The sequence below is a fragment of the Perognathus longimembris genome, chromosome 15, assembly GCF_023159225.1.
Source record: "Perognathus longimembris pacificus isolate PPM17 chromosome 15, ASM2315922v1, whole genome shotgun sequence".
Lineage (NCBI taxonomy): Eukaryota > Metazoa > Chordata > Mammalia > Rodentia > Heteromyidae > Perognathus > Perognathus longimembris.
The window spans coordinates 4,019,150-4,034,246 of NC_063175.1; the positions used below are offsets into that span (position 1 = coordinate 4,019,150).

A 15,097-nucleotide genomic window follows, 5' to 3' on the forward strand; every position below is an offset into this window, starting at 1 on the left:
TGGATGAGCCAGTGTCATCTGCTGCTGTTGAATGCGGTAGTTTATAGACAGCAATTCTAGCCAGTTATTGGTTAATGGTGCTGTTGATCCAATTGTATCCTTATTGATCTTCTGCTTTTTGTATCTGTCCATTTGTGATGAAGAGGCACTGAAATCTCCAACTCTAATAGTGGAATCATCTCTTTTTCCTTAGTGTTCTAAAAGCTTTTCTTCCTTGCAGTTGTTTGTGGTTTTTGTTTGTATGTTTTTGTTTTTCTGTGCCGGGATCGAACTAAGGGTCTCACACATATAAGGCAAACACTTACTATTGAGCTATACCTACAGCCCTTGCCCCATCTATATTCAAGCTCTGTTGTTAGGTATACATATACTAACAATTTTTATGTCTTATTTTTATTGTTCAGATTTTTGTGGGGTATTGGGAATTAAGCCCAGAGTCTATAGTTTGTAAAGGCAAATATTCTACAATTTGAACTATGCCCTCAACCATGGAGGCACATATGCATATATATAATACATATATTATTTATATATGTTCCATCTCAATAATACCAATACTTCATACCACATACAGAAAAAGAAATTACATTTTGGTTTACGTTAGTTTCTGACATATATAAATTTTCTTTTCTCAGAACGTCTTAATATATCTTTTTTAAAAAAGTTTTTATTATAAAACTGATGTACAGAGAGGTCGTCTTAATATTTCTTGCAAGGCATGTCTGCTAGCAATAAATTTCCTCCAGTTTTGTTTGAAGAATTTGGTAGTCCAAACTACTACATACAGTGACTATGCCAGTGTGATGTACTTCATCTTCAATACTCGCTAAAACATATTCTAGTCTAAGAAGGAGTCATCTAGAACGGATTCATGCTCACATGAGTGGAAGAGGCTCCTCACGAGGAGCACCACACCCCCTGCGTGCCAGCAGCAAGATGAAAGAGGATGAATACACCGTGCACTCACCACTTCTCCTCTTCTACTTGCACGCCCACAGACTGGAACTTACTGGGTGCTTTGTTTTCTCCCGTTTTCTCAGGTTCTTCAGCATCATCCACCTGAAGGAATCATCAAACAAACCATTGACTCATTTCAATGCCTCCCTTGAAAAACAAATACCCATCGGTCAAAAACATCTGTAGCGTTACTGAACTGTTTCAGTATTTGATGAGAACCATCACTACCTTATCAGCGTCGTCTTTGACTCTCTTTCTCTCTCTCTCTCCCCTCTCTCTCTTTCTGTCTTCTCTGTCTCAGTCATTCTGGGGCTGGAATTCTGGGCCTGGGCATTGTCCCTGATCATGGCTTGAAGCCAGGCTGAACAGGAAAATTCACAAGACTCCTATCTCCAATAAGCTTTCATTAGTGGCACTGTGGTTCAAGTAGTAGTGTTAGGCTTGGGCCACAAAAATTCAGGAACAGTGCCCAAGCCTTGAGTTTAAGCCCCAGGATCTGCATAAAATAAAAGCAAACAAATAAAAAGACAAAGAACATGTTTGCAAAAGATTTAAATGCATTGAAATTGTCTTCTTTGCTTCTCATTATTTTAAGCCATTAACTATGAATCAGATCTAATATCTCAAAGCCTATTTTTAAGCCATAGTAATATTTCATTTGATTTGTATTGCTCTAAAATAGTCAACTTGGTAGAGGCAAATTTACCATTTGCAATTGAGGAGCGTAGAGAATAAAATTATGACCATTATGCCCCTAACAGCTATTTTGCTTCTGTACCTTTGCTTGCTACCCCATGGGGAAGTGGAAAATACCAGCAGTCTTCCTATAGCTACTCTGTAACCCCACGACCCCCACACCCCTCTGTGCAATCTGGCTCATTTCTCCACATAGGATATAAAATATATCTCTGTATAGATGATATATACATATCAATCAGTAAAAGAAATAAAGAAGTAAATGGTAGGGGTGTGTTTCAAGGATTCACATGGTACAGAAGACTACAGAACCTCTACTCTCCTCCTTCCCCCACTCTCTAATCCCACTCTCCCCAAGTGGCTACTGGCAACATCAGGCAACACCGCCATTTTTCTTTTTTCTTGTCAAGGGCATGTGCAGAGGGGTTATAATTACAAACATAAGGTAATGAGGACATTTCATTGCTTGTCAAACTTGTTATCTCCACTCTCATTTTTCTCCCACCTTCTCTCCTCTACAACACCATCTTTTTATCCTTTTTTTTTTTTTTTTTGCCAATCTTGGGGCTTGAACTGAGCACTGTTCCTGAGTTTCTTTTGCTAAAGGCCAGCACTCTACCATTTGAGCCACAGCGCCACTTCCAGCTTTTTCTATTTATGTGGTACTGAGGAATCGAACCCAGGGCTTCATGCAGGCTAGGCAAGCACTCTACCACTAAGCCACATTCCCAGTGCCCGTAATCTTATTTTAGGAGTAATTCTAACTACACAACTTTGGCCTAATTGCAGAGCATCCAGTCTGCCTTCTTCTTGCCTAGCCTTAGAACAGATGCACATGCACATGCTTGCACACACACACACACATGCACGCACACACACATACACAAGGCATGTGAAGTAATGTTTGACTTGTATTTCCAAACCATATTAGATAAAAAAAAGCATCTTGAGATGATTCTAGAAATCATATTTAATCTTTCCAATAGAAGATGGGAATTAAGACTACATTTAGCAGTCAAGAATTCAGTGTAGCCAGATGCTGGTGACTCACACCTGTAATCTTAGCTACTTGGGAGGCTGAGATCTGAAAAACTGTAGTTTGAAGCTATGAGGTCCAGGAAGTCTGTGAGATATTAATAAGATATTAACCAGCAAAAAGCTGGGGTAGACGACCATGGGTGGGGTCTGGCTTTGAGCCCTTTCCTCACAGTCATCTATCTACTTCAACCCTAAGGCTGGATGCTAGAAAGAAGCATTTGACTTGCTGCTACTAGAGAAAGATCAATTGCCCTTTAAAGTGAACTTTGCAGAGCAGCCTGAAAATACAGCAGTGTTGTACCTGCCTTTTCTGGGTGCCTAGCTTTGGTTCTGTGAGGATAGATTTATTGGCGACCATGTTGAGAAGTTACTATGAGGTGGGCACCTGCAGAATGACCCATACCACTAAAATGGAGAGAAGAATGATTCTTCTCTGTAGAAAGTTTTCCTGCAGGGTAACTCAAGCCAAAGTTGGGCGGGGGGGGGGGGGGGGGGAAGAGGGGAGATGAGGAGGAGGAGGAGGGGGAGGGGGAGGGGGAGGGGGAGGGGGAGGAGAAGAGCAATGAGCAGAACTGCGAGTCTGCTGAGTTGTCTCCTTTCCTTTTGTTTCTTGGTGACAGTACTCCTGCTTGAATTCAAGATCTGAGTGTTGTCCCTTAGCTTTTTTACTAGGCTGGCACTTTTCCACTTAGCCACAACTCCACTTACAGCTTTTTGCTGGTTAATTGGAGATAAGAGTCTCATAGACTTTCTTGCCCACGATGGCTTAAACCACAATTCTCAGATCTCAGCTACTTAAGTAGCAAGGATTCAAGTATAAGCCGTAAGTGTCCAGCTTTGTCTGCTATATTTTTATGAAATGCATAATTAACTAGCCAACAACTAGGCCAGAACTGACATACATTCTTTCCCCATGAAGCTGCAGGTTATTGCTTTCCATACTACCAATTGCTCCAGTCTTGGTCTTCCTGTACCTGTGAGAAGCAATTCCTATTTTGTTCCTACATGGTTATTCAATGGTGTCAAACATAACATAACACAATCTAATAACCCTGGGTTTCCTTGGATGTGAATTCCTCTTCTTTGAGAATAAAATTCACATTAGGAATTGAGGGGCACTTTGTTTATGCTTGTGTTTCCTGAGTTACTCTCCAGTTTGAGTTCTTATTCAATTTAGAGAATAAAAATAACAGTTGCTAATAGCATCTTCAGGAAAAATACTTTCATAATTTTGTTCACATTTTAAGATATAGGGAATTCAGGGCTGGGAATATGGCCTAGTGGCAAGAGTGCTTGCCTCATATACATGAAGCCCTGGGTTCGATTCCTCAGCACTACAAATATAGAAAAGGCCAGAAGTGGTGCTGTGGCTCACGTGGCAGAGTGCTAGCCTTGAGCAAAAAGAAGCCAGAGACAGTGCTCAGGCCCTGAGTTCAGGCCCCAGGAATAGAAAAAAAAAAAAGAAAAGAAAAGAAAAGAAAAGAAAAGATAGAGGGAATTCATGCTATGGGCCAGAGGCTCATGCCTGCAATCTTAACTGCTCAAGAAGTCGAAATTTGAGACTCAAGGTTCCAAGCCAAGATACTCTTATTTCTAGCTAACCAGCAAAAACCTGGAAGTGGATGTGTGGTTCAAGTGGTCAAATGGCAGAGCAAACAGCCTCTAGTGAACAAAAGCGTGAAGTCCTCAGTTCATGCCCCAGGACTGCTTAAAAACATTAAAATTCAAAACTCAGAGCCAATAATTGGCAGATGTTTCTATACATAGCTATACATTATTTCAAGTGGCAAAATAGTAATCTTTTGAGGATTAAAGTAAAACCCCTAAGTGTTCCATTTCTTGGTTGTGGTCCCGATTTCAGAGGCCCCAGGAAAGCTGCTACCTGTATTCCAATAGATAGACATCGGTTTTTCTTGAAGTCCTTCTTTCTGTCCTCAGTGGTCACCGTGGCTATGGTAGTGGTGGTGGTGGTGACAGTGGCGGTGTTGTTGCCCATATGTTGACTTGCAGGGCCGTGGATCTGGGCATTGGCAGCCTCGATGGCGGCTGTCAGAGCCTTCATACTGTCCAGGCTTTCTGTGGAGTTGCTGAGACCAGACTGGCTGATAATGTCTCCTCGCTGGCCTTGTCCATCCATGTAGGCATCCTGCGCAGACTCTGTGCTACTCTGGGCTGTGATAGAAATGAAAGGTTTCGTGGTAGTTCTGGGTGGGACTGGAGGTGGTGTCTTCTTATATGTTGTAATGCAAGATGACACTGGAAGACAGTGAAAACAAACACACTGTGATTTCTGCCTGGACTTTCATTCCTGTTATGTCACTGACAGCCGTTGGAAATTAGGGCACAAGAAACACACCCTAAGATGTGGAAGATGAAAACAAGTCCATGTACAGAGTGAGATCCCCTGCTGGGCTTCCCTTGGGGCAACACACCCACACAACTCAGGGGAAAGAAACAGCCTTTGAAATGGAAGTTTCTGAGATGGACATTATAAACCAACATGAATGAGACAGGATTATGTCACTGCAGAAATGTTTACAGTCACATGTTGTATACACCTATGGGAAAAGTGAGAGGAATTTTGTCTTCTCAGGAAAACGTCAAATATAGCTAAACATCAAACATAATAATTCACTAGAGATGGTTTTGGTGGTTGATAATAAGCCTCGAAAGGAGGGAGGTTGTAGGTAGGGGTACTCTGTTCTTAACAATGAGTGACTCTAGCTCCCTGCAGTATGGTTGCTTCATCAACACCCAGCTCCTTCCTCCACACCTCCGTTCCTCCTTTCCTTCTTTCCTTTCTTCCTCTCCTATTTCTTTTGGATAGATGTTCACTAGACAATTTTTTTTTTTTTTTTGCCAGTCCTGGGGCTTGAACTCAGGGCCTGGGCACTGTCCCCGAGCTTCTTTTTGGCTCAAGGCTACACTTGAGCCACAGCACCACTTCTAGTTTTTTCCATGTATGTATACTGAGGAATCAAACCCAGGGCTTCCTGCATGCTGGGTAAACACTCTACCACTAAGCCACATTCCAAGCCCTAGACAAAAAAATTTTTTTAGTTGATTGTGGGGCTTGAACTCAGGGACTTGGAGCTGTCTCTGAGCTTTTTGTTTTTTATTTTTTGCCAGTCCTGGGGCTTGAACTCCAGGCCTGAGCACTGTCCCTGGCATCATTTTGCTCAAGGCTAGCACTCTGCCACTTGAGCTACAGTGCCCACTTTTAGCCTTTTCTGTTTATGTGATGCTGAGGAATTGAACCCAGGGCTTCATGCATGCTAGGCAAGCAATCTTTCTGCTAAGCCATATTCCCAGCCTATCATTGAGACTTTTTGCTCAGGGCTAGGGTTCTACCACTTTGAGCCCCAGCACCACTTCCAGTTTTCTGGTGGTTAATTACATAAGAATGTCCTGGAATTTCCTGCCTGGGCTGGCTCTGAACTGTGATCCTCAGATCTCAGCTTCCTGAGTACCAAGGATTACAGGTGTGAGCCCCTGGTATCTGGCTCACTAGACAAAATTTTGTTCTGAATTTGTTTTCTGAGGACAACTCTTCACTTGGAGGGATTGCATGGCACCAAAACCTTCTATTGTAGGTAAATTTATATTGTAGTATATAAAACAATTTCAGAGTGTCTTTGGTCTCCATGAGCTCATTCCTGAAGTGCCTTCCTTTATGACTACTTGACCAAGTCAAGGGTCTGAATCCATTCATCTCTAGCTGCTGCTCTGGTACATTGTAATCAAGGTTTCCCCGAGTCTCTAGCTAAAGCAGACTCTAGCCCTTCCCTCCAACCTCTGACTACACATTGATTTTACACTTCTCATTTGTGAAGAATAATTTCATCAAAAAAGAAATCTCAAACAAGAATTATTAAGCTTGGGGAGGGGGGAATGAGGGAAGATGTAACAAACAGTACAAGAAATGTACCCAAGGCCTAACGTATGAAACTGTAACCTCTCTGTACATCACTTTGACAATAAATAAGAAAAAAAATCTAAAGAATAAAATAAAATTCACACTCAAAAAAAAAAGGAATTATTAATCTTCCACATGAAAACACCTGCCTGAAAAGAGCGATTCCTTTACTAGCTTTCTGCAGACTTTTTCTTTTCTTTTTTGCCAGTCTCGGGGCTTGAACTCAGGGCCTGGGCACTGTCCCTGGGCTTCTTTTGCTCAAGGCTAGCACTCTACCTTTTTCTGTGTATGTGGTGCTGAGGAATCGAACCCAGGGCTTCATGCATGCTAGGCAAGCACTCTACCGCTAAGCCACATTCCCAGCCCCTCTACAGACTTTTGCTAGGATCCTTAAAACCTACTAGACTGATTACCAAATATTCTGCATGTGGACAGTTTCCGCCACCACCTCCATGCCTTTTCCTCTCACAGCTGCATCTCTGAGGTTAGGCCCACCCCAGCTCACTGCCTGTGGTTCTAGTGGTCACTGGAGCCATCTCGCTGAATAAAATACTTGCTTCAGTCTTGTCCATGTATAACATCATATAATAACAGTAAACAAAACTTATGCTGTCCTCATCTCTACTGCCCAGTGGCTGGAAGGAATTTCCTTAACTATAAAAGATACAGCAACGTTTTTGTTGGGCCCTTCCCTCCCCAGGAATTGCCTGGGAATTGAGAGAATATGTCACACAAATGTTACTATCCAAGAGCATATGCTTTCTGGAAGTGGGGGGGCAGGACACGTACCCAAGAGAAATGTGGTCACCTCCCAGTTACCTGGATATTTGATTAACAAGAAGATTTTTATTTTATTTATTTATTTTTTTTTTTTTGCCAGTCCTGGGCCTTGGACTCAGGGCCTGAGCACTGTCCCTGGCTTCTTCATGCTCTAGGCTAGCACTCTGCCACCTGAGCCACAGCGCCCCTTTTGGCCATTTTCCATATATGTGGTGCTGGGGAATCGAACCGAGAGCTTCATGTGTAGGAGGCAAGCACTCTTGCCACTAGGCCATATTCCCAGCCCAAGAAGAAGATTTTCCACGTACGCTTACCACAGGGAAGTATATCTTTAATATTAGTAGAGTGAGCAAGAGCAATCCAGCGTGCTTTTTAGAATTATTATTACTATTGTGTGTGTGCACATGTGCATGTGTGCACACGCATGCATGTACACGTGTGCTGGTACTGTGGTTTGAACTCACAGGCTGGACACTCTTCCTTGGCTTTTTTGCTCAAGGCTGGCACTTACCAGAGTTTCATTTCCAGTTTTTTTGGTATTGAATTGGACAGAAAAGTCTCACAAACTTTCTAGCCCTGGCTGGCTCTTCAGTTCTCAGTCTCCTGAGTAGCCAGGTTTCTAGGCATGAGCTCTGGTTGGTGGTGGTGCTAGGTCTCCTGAGAGGTAATGCCACTGTGGAAGATGGCAGTGTGTGTATGGAAAGCCAGAGCAGTCAGCGTGCCTCAGCTTCCTCCCACTTACCCCCAGCTAAGCCTCTGAATAAGCCAGGAGAACGTTGAGATGTCTTGTCCCATTAGCTCAATGCACCCAACCACCAGGAGCTACTTCTGGAGTTTCAGGAAGGGCTGAAGGATGGAAGCTCTATTTGGGACCAAAGTCAACGTCAGAGGGAGTGCGGGAGGGGAGAAATGCTCTACTTCAATCTAATGAGACTAGATCATTACAGTAATTCTCCTAGGACAAGTCTTTATGTTGTGAACTCACAACTGTATTCAGATGGATTCTCAGGACATTCCGCTCTTTGTATTCTACAGAAGGTAGATCACTAGCTCTAACATCAGATGCCCCATCTTCTGCCCCATGTACTGCTTTTGGTTAGCTCTCCCTGGTGTCTTCTTTCTGTGTAGATGATCAAAATTGGGTGCTGCAGCCCCAAGACCTATCATTTCTTTTGCTGTAAAGGGCAGTGAAACTCCTGCCGTGTTACGGTAATGAGGGCTGGTTAGGCCCTGCTACTGCAGGCACAATGGCTGGATGTGAGCTCAGCCTTCCGCTGGGCTCATGGACTCCACAGACTAGCCATGGATTTACTAGTGTCAGGGTGGGTGGAGAAATGGTTTCTCCAACAGGTGGCCTGGCTCTAACACCCAAAGGTGATAAAAATTTCAGGTTAGCCCACTTGGCCATACAGCACTTGAACTATTTGCCATGGTGGTATATTGAAGTTGCTTTGCTTTGAGGCTTTACCACTGGAGTTGATTTAAAGAGGCACCGTGCAGTCACCAAACAGGACTTTAAGAGGAATTCAAACCTATTAGGTTGATTTTTTTTTTTTTGAGTCAACGGCAAACCCAGTATCTTGAGCTTACTAGGAAAGTGCTCTAACACTGATCTATATGCCCAACCCAAGATTGCCTTTCAGAGACAAGTAAAAAGGATCCAAATGACAACTCTCCCTTTTCTGACTTCCTTCCTCATGTTGTTAAGCATTTCCGCACCTACAGGTACAGAGCTGTGCTATTCAAGCGGTATCTGTAGCATGCGGCCATTCTCAGACCACTTTATCTGTTACTGTTACTGTGTACCTTGCTATGAAACTTTTATAGCAATGTCATGGTGGGTTTTATCAAAATCTCTTGATCTAAGTAAAACATTGAGTTCTGGTGGCTCAGGCCTGTAAGTTTAGGTACTCAGGAGCCTGGGATCTGATGTTATGTTTCAAAGCCAGCCTGGGCAGGGAAGTCCATGAGACTCCTATCTCTAGTTAGCCACAAGAAAGAAAGGAAGGAAAGGAGAGAGGGAGGGAGGGAGGGAGGAAGGGAGGGAGGGAGGAAGGGAGGAAGGAAGGAAACAAGGAAGGAAGGAAGGAAGGAAGGAAGGAAAGAAGGAAGGAAAGAAGGAAGGAAAGAAAGAAAGAAAGAAAAAGAAAGAAAAAAAGAAAGAAAGACAAGAAGAAAGAAAGGAAAGAAAGAGCTGGAAGTGGAGCTGTGGCTCACGAAGTAGAGTTAAGAGTGCTAGCCTTGAGCATAAAAGTACTGAGTTCAAGCCCCAGTACTGGCACCAAAAAAAAGCTCCCCAAACCAAACAAACAAAAAACAACCCAAACCAAACCGAAAAACAGTGGGCTTGTGTTTTGCTTGTTTTTGTTCTTCAAATTTCTTCTTTTCCCCTCAAGTATTCATTTTTAGCAAATCATTGATCTGCAGTAGATCGAAGATCAAATGAACAAACAAGACTAGTCCTTCCACCAAAGATAATTTGAGAATACTGATACAGAACATTTGTAAATCCAGGCGGACAGGACAGAGGTAGTACAGGTGAGACATATCAGACAGCTGAAGTCAAACTACAGGCTATTTGGCAAAGCAGATGACCTGAAGAGGCCAAAAGGAAAAGAGAAATGTGGAAGAATCTAAAGGTGGGACATCAAGAGACAACTGCAGACCTAGAGAACGGAAGGATTCGACGCTAGGCTTAAGAAGCGCTCAGGCACCTATTTCTGCAAAGACATGTCCTGACTGGCAGGTGTCTACAGCCATCTAATGTTGCACTGCATTCTGGGAACACTGCTCCCCTCCCCCCCATTCCCAGTGCTGGGGATCAAACCCATTTCCTTGTGCCTGCTGGCAAGTGCTGTACTGGTGAGCCAATAGAGCTCATATCTCATATCGCATGAGGAATCATGTAGAGAGAAAGGAGGCTTCCTTTGGAAGAGAAGGATGACAGAGGATTCTTCGACGATATGGAAGACAGTTGGATAGCGCATAGAGGGACTTACTGTACATAACTCCCAAAGGGAAGACACAGAGGTAAGAGTTCAGAGAGGCATGAAGAATAATCCTATAGGGGCTGGGGATATGGCCTAGTGGCAAGAGTGCTTGCCTCATATACATGAGGCCCTGGGTTCAATTCCCCAGCACCACATATACAGAAAATGGCCAGAAGTGGCGCTGTGGCTCAAGTGGCAGAGTGCTAGCCTTGAGCAAAAAGAAGCCAGGAACAGTGCTCAGGCCTTGAGTCCAAGCCCAGGACTGGCCAAAAAAAAAAAAAAAAAGAATAATCCTATAGAGCTGGTATATAGCTCAGTGGTAGAGAACTTACCTAGCATGCATGAGGCCCTGGGTTTGATCCCTAGCAACATACACACACACACGCACACACATTCTACTCTTAATTGTCCACACATGGAATAAAAAGGACTTCACTGGGGGGTGAGTTCTCAGTCCCTGGAGTTGCACTAAGACAGACCTGCTTATTTTTTGGCTGGAAAGTTACAGAAATTGTTACTAGCAGCTGATAAGTGACTAAATTTGAAAGGTGGCATTATGAATATGAATGAAATCTAGAAAAGCATTGGAGAATTAGGTTCCCACGGAGAGTGAAGCAAAATAGCCAAAACCGCTGGGTTCTGGGGGTGCATGTCTGTAAAATTAGCTACTCAGGTTCAAAGCTAAGCAGGAAAGTCCACCAGACTCCAATGAAGTACCAAAAAGCCAGAAGTAGAGCTATGGCTCAAGGGGTAGAGCACTAGCCTTGAGCAAAAGAGCTCAGGGACAGTGCCCAGACCCTGAGTTCAAGCTCCAAGACATGCACCAAAAAAGAAAGGAAACCAAAAGGCAAGGCCAGAAAAGAAATCACCAAAGGGCTGTCTGGTCATGATGACGTGTGTCCTGGCATCACCAAGAAGCATTTAGCACTGCGGAAGAAACTGCTAACGGAGAAGTTTGGCACAACTGTGGCTATTCGAGTGAACCCAAAGCCCAGAACTGCGAGTCTAGACGTCACCCTGCTCATGGCGATGTGCTAGGTAGGGCAAGCAGGCCTACACATCAATGCTAGACACACTGTCTGGCTGGGGTCTTTCCCTGTTGAGAAAGGACAAACCCATACACATGTTCTCATGGATGAGAAAGATTCCACTCTTCTTTTCTTTTCTTTTGTTGACAGTTGTGGGACTTGAACCCTGGGTCTCATGCGTACTTGGCAAACCCTCTACCACATAATACCAATATTTAAAAAAAATCATTTTATGTTATGTGTTTGCTGGTACCATAGATTTTTTTATATTATATATATTTTTATCAAACTGAATTACAGAGAGGTTAGTTTCATACATTAGGCATTGGATACATTTCTTGTACTGTTTGTTACCTCGTCCCTCATTCCCCCCTCCCCCTCCCCTTTTCCCTCCCCCCCACATGAGTTGTTCAGTTCATTTACACCAAACAGTTTTGCAAGTATTGCTTTTGTAGTTGTTTGTCTTTTTTTTTACCCTGTGTCTCTCGATTTTGGTATTCCCTTCCAATTTCCTAGTTCTAATGCCAGTATACCCAGTTTCCAATATACTCAGATAAGATACAGAGAAAGTGTAGGTACAACCACAGGATGGTGATACAAGAAGATTATCAATAATAGAGGCTACAGTTACATATGACACGCTGAAAGTAGTTACAACTGTGATATAACAATCGTTTCCATAACATGGAGTTCATTTCACTTAGCATTATCTTATGTGTTCGTAAAGGTATAGCTATTGGGCTCCTGTGATCCTCTGCTGTGACTTGCCTCAACCTGTGCTAATTATTCCCTATAAGGGAGACCATTGAGTCCATGTTTCTTTGGGTCTGGCTCACTTCACTTTGGTACCATAGATTATTAAACTCAGGGTTTCATGCCCTTGCTTGGCTTGCTTGCTCGGCTAGGGCTCTGTCACTTGAGCCCCACCTCCAGAACCACTTTCTGCTGGCTATTTTGGAAATCTATTGTTGTGTTTTCTACCCAAGCTGGCTTCAAGCCATCATCCTCTAGATCTCAGCCTCTTGCGTAGCTAGGATGACAGGCGTGATCCACCAGTGCCTGGCTTACATTTTATTTTGAGACAAAGTCTTGCCAAGTTTCCTAGGCTAGTCTCAAATGCGTGGCTCTCCTGTCCCAGCCTCCAGAGCTGCTGAAATGATCCATCTGCACCGCCACACCTGTCCCCAGTATCCCCATGTGAGTGACAGAAATATTAGACTTAGGACAGTGGGTGCCTCTGTCTCATATGGCTCCTAAGTGGTAGTTAGAGAACTCAGACTATGCAGCCCTGTATTCATTTCATGAACCCTTGCATTCATTTCCCAGGAAACACCTTTTCCAGTAAAAATACTTCCCAGGGCAGCCTCCTCCACACACTGCCCTCTGCTCCTTCCTTTGGGAGCTCATCTGAGCTTAAAGGAAATAATGGATTCCAAGTGGCCAATGAGAATTGGTCATCTCCATGGGGCTGTAATTTTAAAGTGTGTAACCACTCAAAGTGGTCCAGACCAGGGATCCCAGCAACTCAGGAGGCTGAGGAAGGATTGTGAGACCAGGTGCTTCAGACCCACCTGGGCAGCACAAGGAGAAATTCTTAAAAGAAATGAAAAAAGGAAGTAGGTATGGAGAGTGCTTGCTTAGTGCAAAGCCTGGGTTGATCCTCAGGTTTGAACAGCAAGCAAGCAAGCCAGGAAGAAAGGAAGAGAGAAAATGGAAATAAAGTATTTTAAAAATAAATATTAGAGGAAATTAAAAAAATGCTCCTCTATTCAACCAAATACACATGGAAAGTCACTACCTTTAAAAAAAAATATTTCCTGTTGCCCATTCCCTGGCCACCCACAGCGTGGCCACGAGCCTGGTAAGGAGACCGAGCGGAGGCCCCCACTTGGGTGGGGCCGGGCATGACACCTCCTATAGTGGTCTCTCCCTGGGCAGTTTGACCGTGGGTGATTTCCACTAAAGCCATCCTCCAGGAAAACCACAAAGCTGACGAGTTCTACTTCTCTCAAAGTGGGAGGAAAAAAAGCATGTTGGAGCAGGGGAGGGCAGGATAATAACTTTCACAGCCGTGTCCTGGCCGGTTGGTGCTTACTAGTATTCCAGACACTTGCTAATGCCAGACAAATGCCCAAGCCCTGGCATGTCTGGCTTGGAGATCTATTCATGCGATAGCAGCCGCCTCCTCAGGGGAGAACCCAGCCACTCCGCTAATCAAACACAACATTGTTCTCACAGGGCAGGAAGACCCAGATTGCTTCCAAAGTCACAACTTTTTTTTTTTTTTTTTTTTAAAGAGGCACCCAAGTTGTTTTAACAAGTTGCTACAAAAACTTGTGCTTCCTGAGGCAAGGCAGTTTGGCACTAGCAAATACTGTAGAGAAATCCAGGGAGGAAGAGATCAGAAAGCTAGTCATTTAAAAAAAAAAAAAAAAAAAAAAAGCCCCAGGCACTTGATGCCTGGAAATGATGTAAGAAGCAGCCACTCCTGTTAAAACTGCAACCAAACAAAGCTCTCAGCCCAGGGCAGCTGCTCTCCAAATGTCAGCGCCAGCACGGTCAAAAGGGCTTGAGACTCACCAGGCTGAAGGAGTTGGTGATGTGCTTTCTCACCCACATTTTCTCCCAGGCACTCTTAGGAACCTGGCAACAGGTAACGTGGCAACCTTTGACTTACAAAATGGCAAGTGGCACAGTCTCTGAGAACAAATGGATGTTTTGCAGGCCAGCTGCTTCTTTCCTCCCCACCGCCCCCACCCCCAGCCCCCTCCCTCCGAAAACACCCAAGGACTGAGAAAACAAACTTCTGCTGCCGACAAGCCTACCTCTCCAGCACACCCTGCTGGCCAAGATCGGAACAACACCGACGCAGCACGCGGCTCGGCTGCTAGGTAAGCAGCGCCTAGTGGCAGGAGGGGACATCTTGGGGGGATTTAAGTTGCAAAAAGGATAACGAAACGTCAACTCAGATGTCTTGCCTTCGGGGATTTGTTTTTTTTTTTGGTGGTTGTGTGTACTGGTACAAGAGCTTGAATTTAGGGCCTTAGTGCTCACATTTAGCTTTTTTTTTTTTTTTTTTTTTTTTTTTGCTCAAGGCTGATACTTGAGCCATATGTCCAACGTGGGGCTGTTTTGCAGGTTAATTGGAGACTAGAGTCTCACAGACTTCTGCCAGGCTGGCTTGGCACCTTGATCCTTAGAGTAGCTAGGATTACAGGCGTGAGCCACCAATGCTGGACTCCTTCCGATGTCTTGTTGTTTTTTTTTTAACTTAGCACTTTAACCATTTTTTTAATCTTTAAGTGCAGGATAAAATGTCTGGATGGAAAGGAGGATTTTTAAAATGATTTTTCTTTTAAGCACAGATGGGGGTAATATTGCTTAAAGTAGTAAATCAGAAAGTCGTTCTTGCCATTTTCTTCTAATATCTTTTCTTCATTTAGGCCACCGCCAAAGGTTGGCTGAATGACAGGGAGGATTCTTTCTGGAGATTACCTGTTATCTGAATTTGCAGTGTTACTGATACTTTCTATCCAGCCTGAAGCGTTTTAGCACATTTGCAAAGATTACCTAAGGTTCCCCAAGTGTGCCTTGGGCTTCCAGGAGAGCCAGAGAGCACACCTCCATGCTCCACCCATTCTTTTATCTCTGTGTGCGGTAAAAACCAGGAAAATGCCTGTAGCAGAGCTTCT

General features: G+C 43.9%; 1 protein-coding gene across 2 annotated transcripts in view; it reads right to left on the bottom strand.

Annotated features, from left to right (window-relative positions):
- Positions 1 to 15,097, bottom strand: part of Dlgap1 (DLG associated protein 1) — a 439,271-nt gene that overhangs the window by 46,179 nt on the left and 377,995 nt on the right. For both annotated transcript variants that reach the window (XM_048363238.1, XM_048363239.1), the window contains 2 exons: positions 4,574 to 4,947; positions 968 to 1,059 (listed from right to left, as the gene is read on the bottom strand). In XM_048363238.1, coding sequence (XP_048219195.1) covers positions 968 to 1,059; positions 4,574 to 4,947 — 466 coding nt within the window. The remainder of the gene's footprint in view (positions 1 to 967; positions 1,060 to 4,573; positions 4,948 to 15,097) is intronic.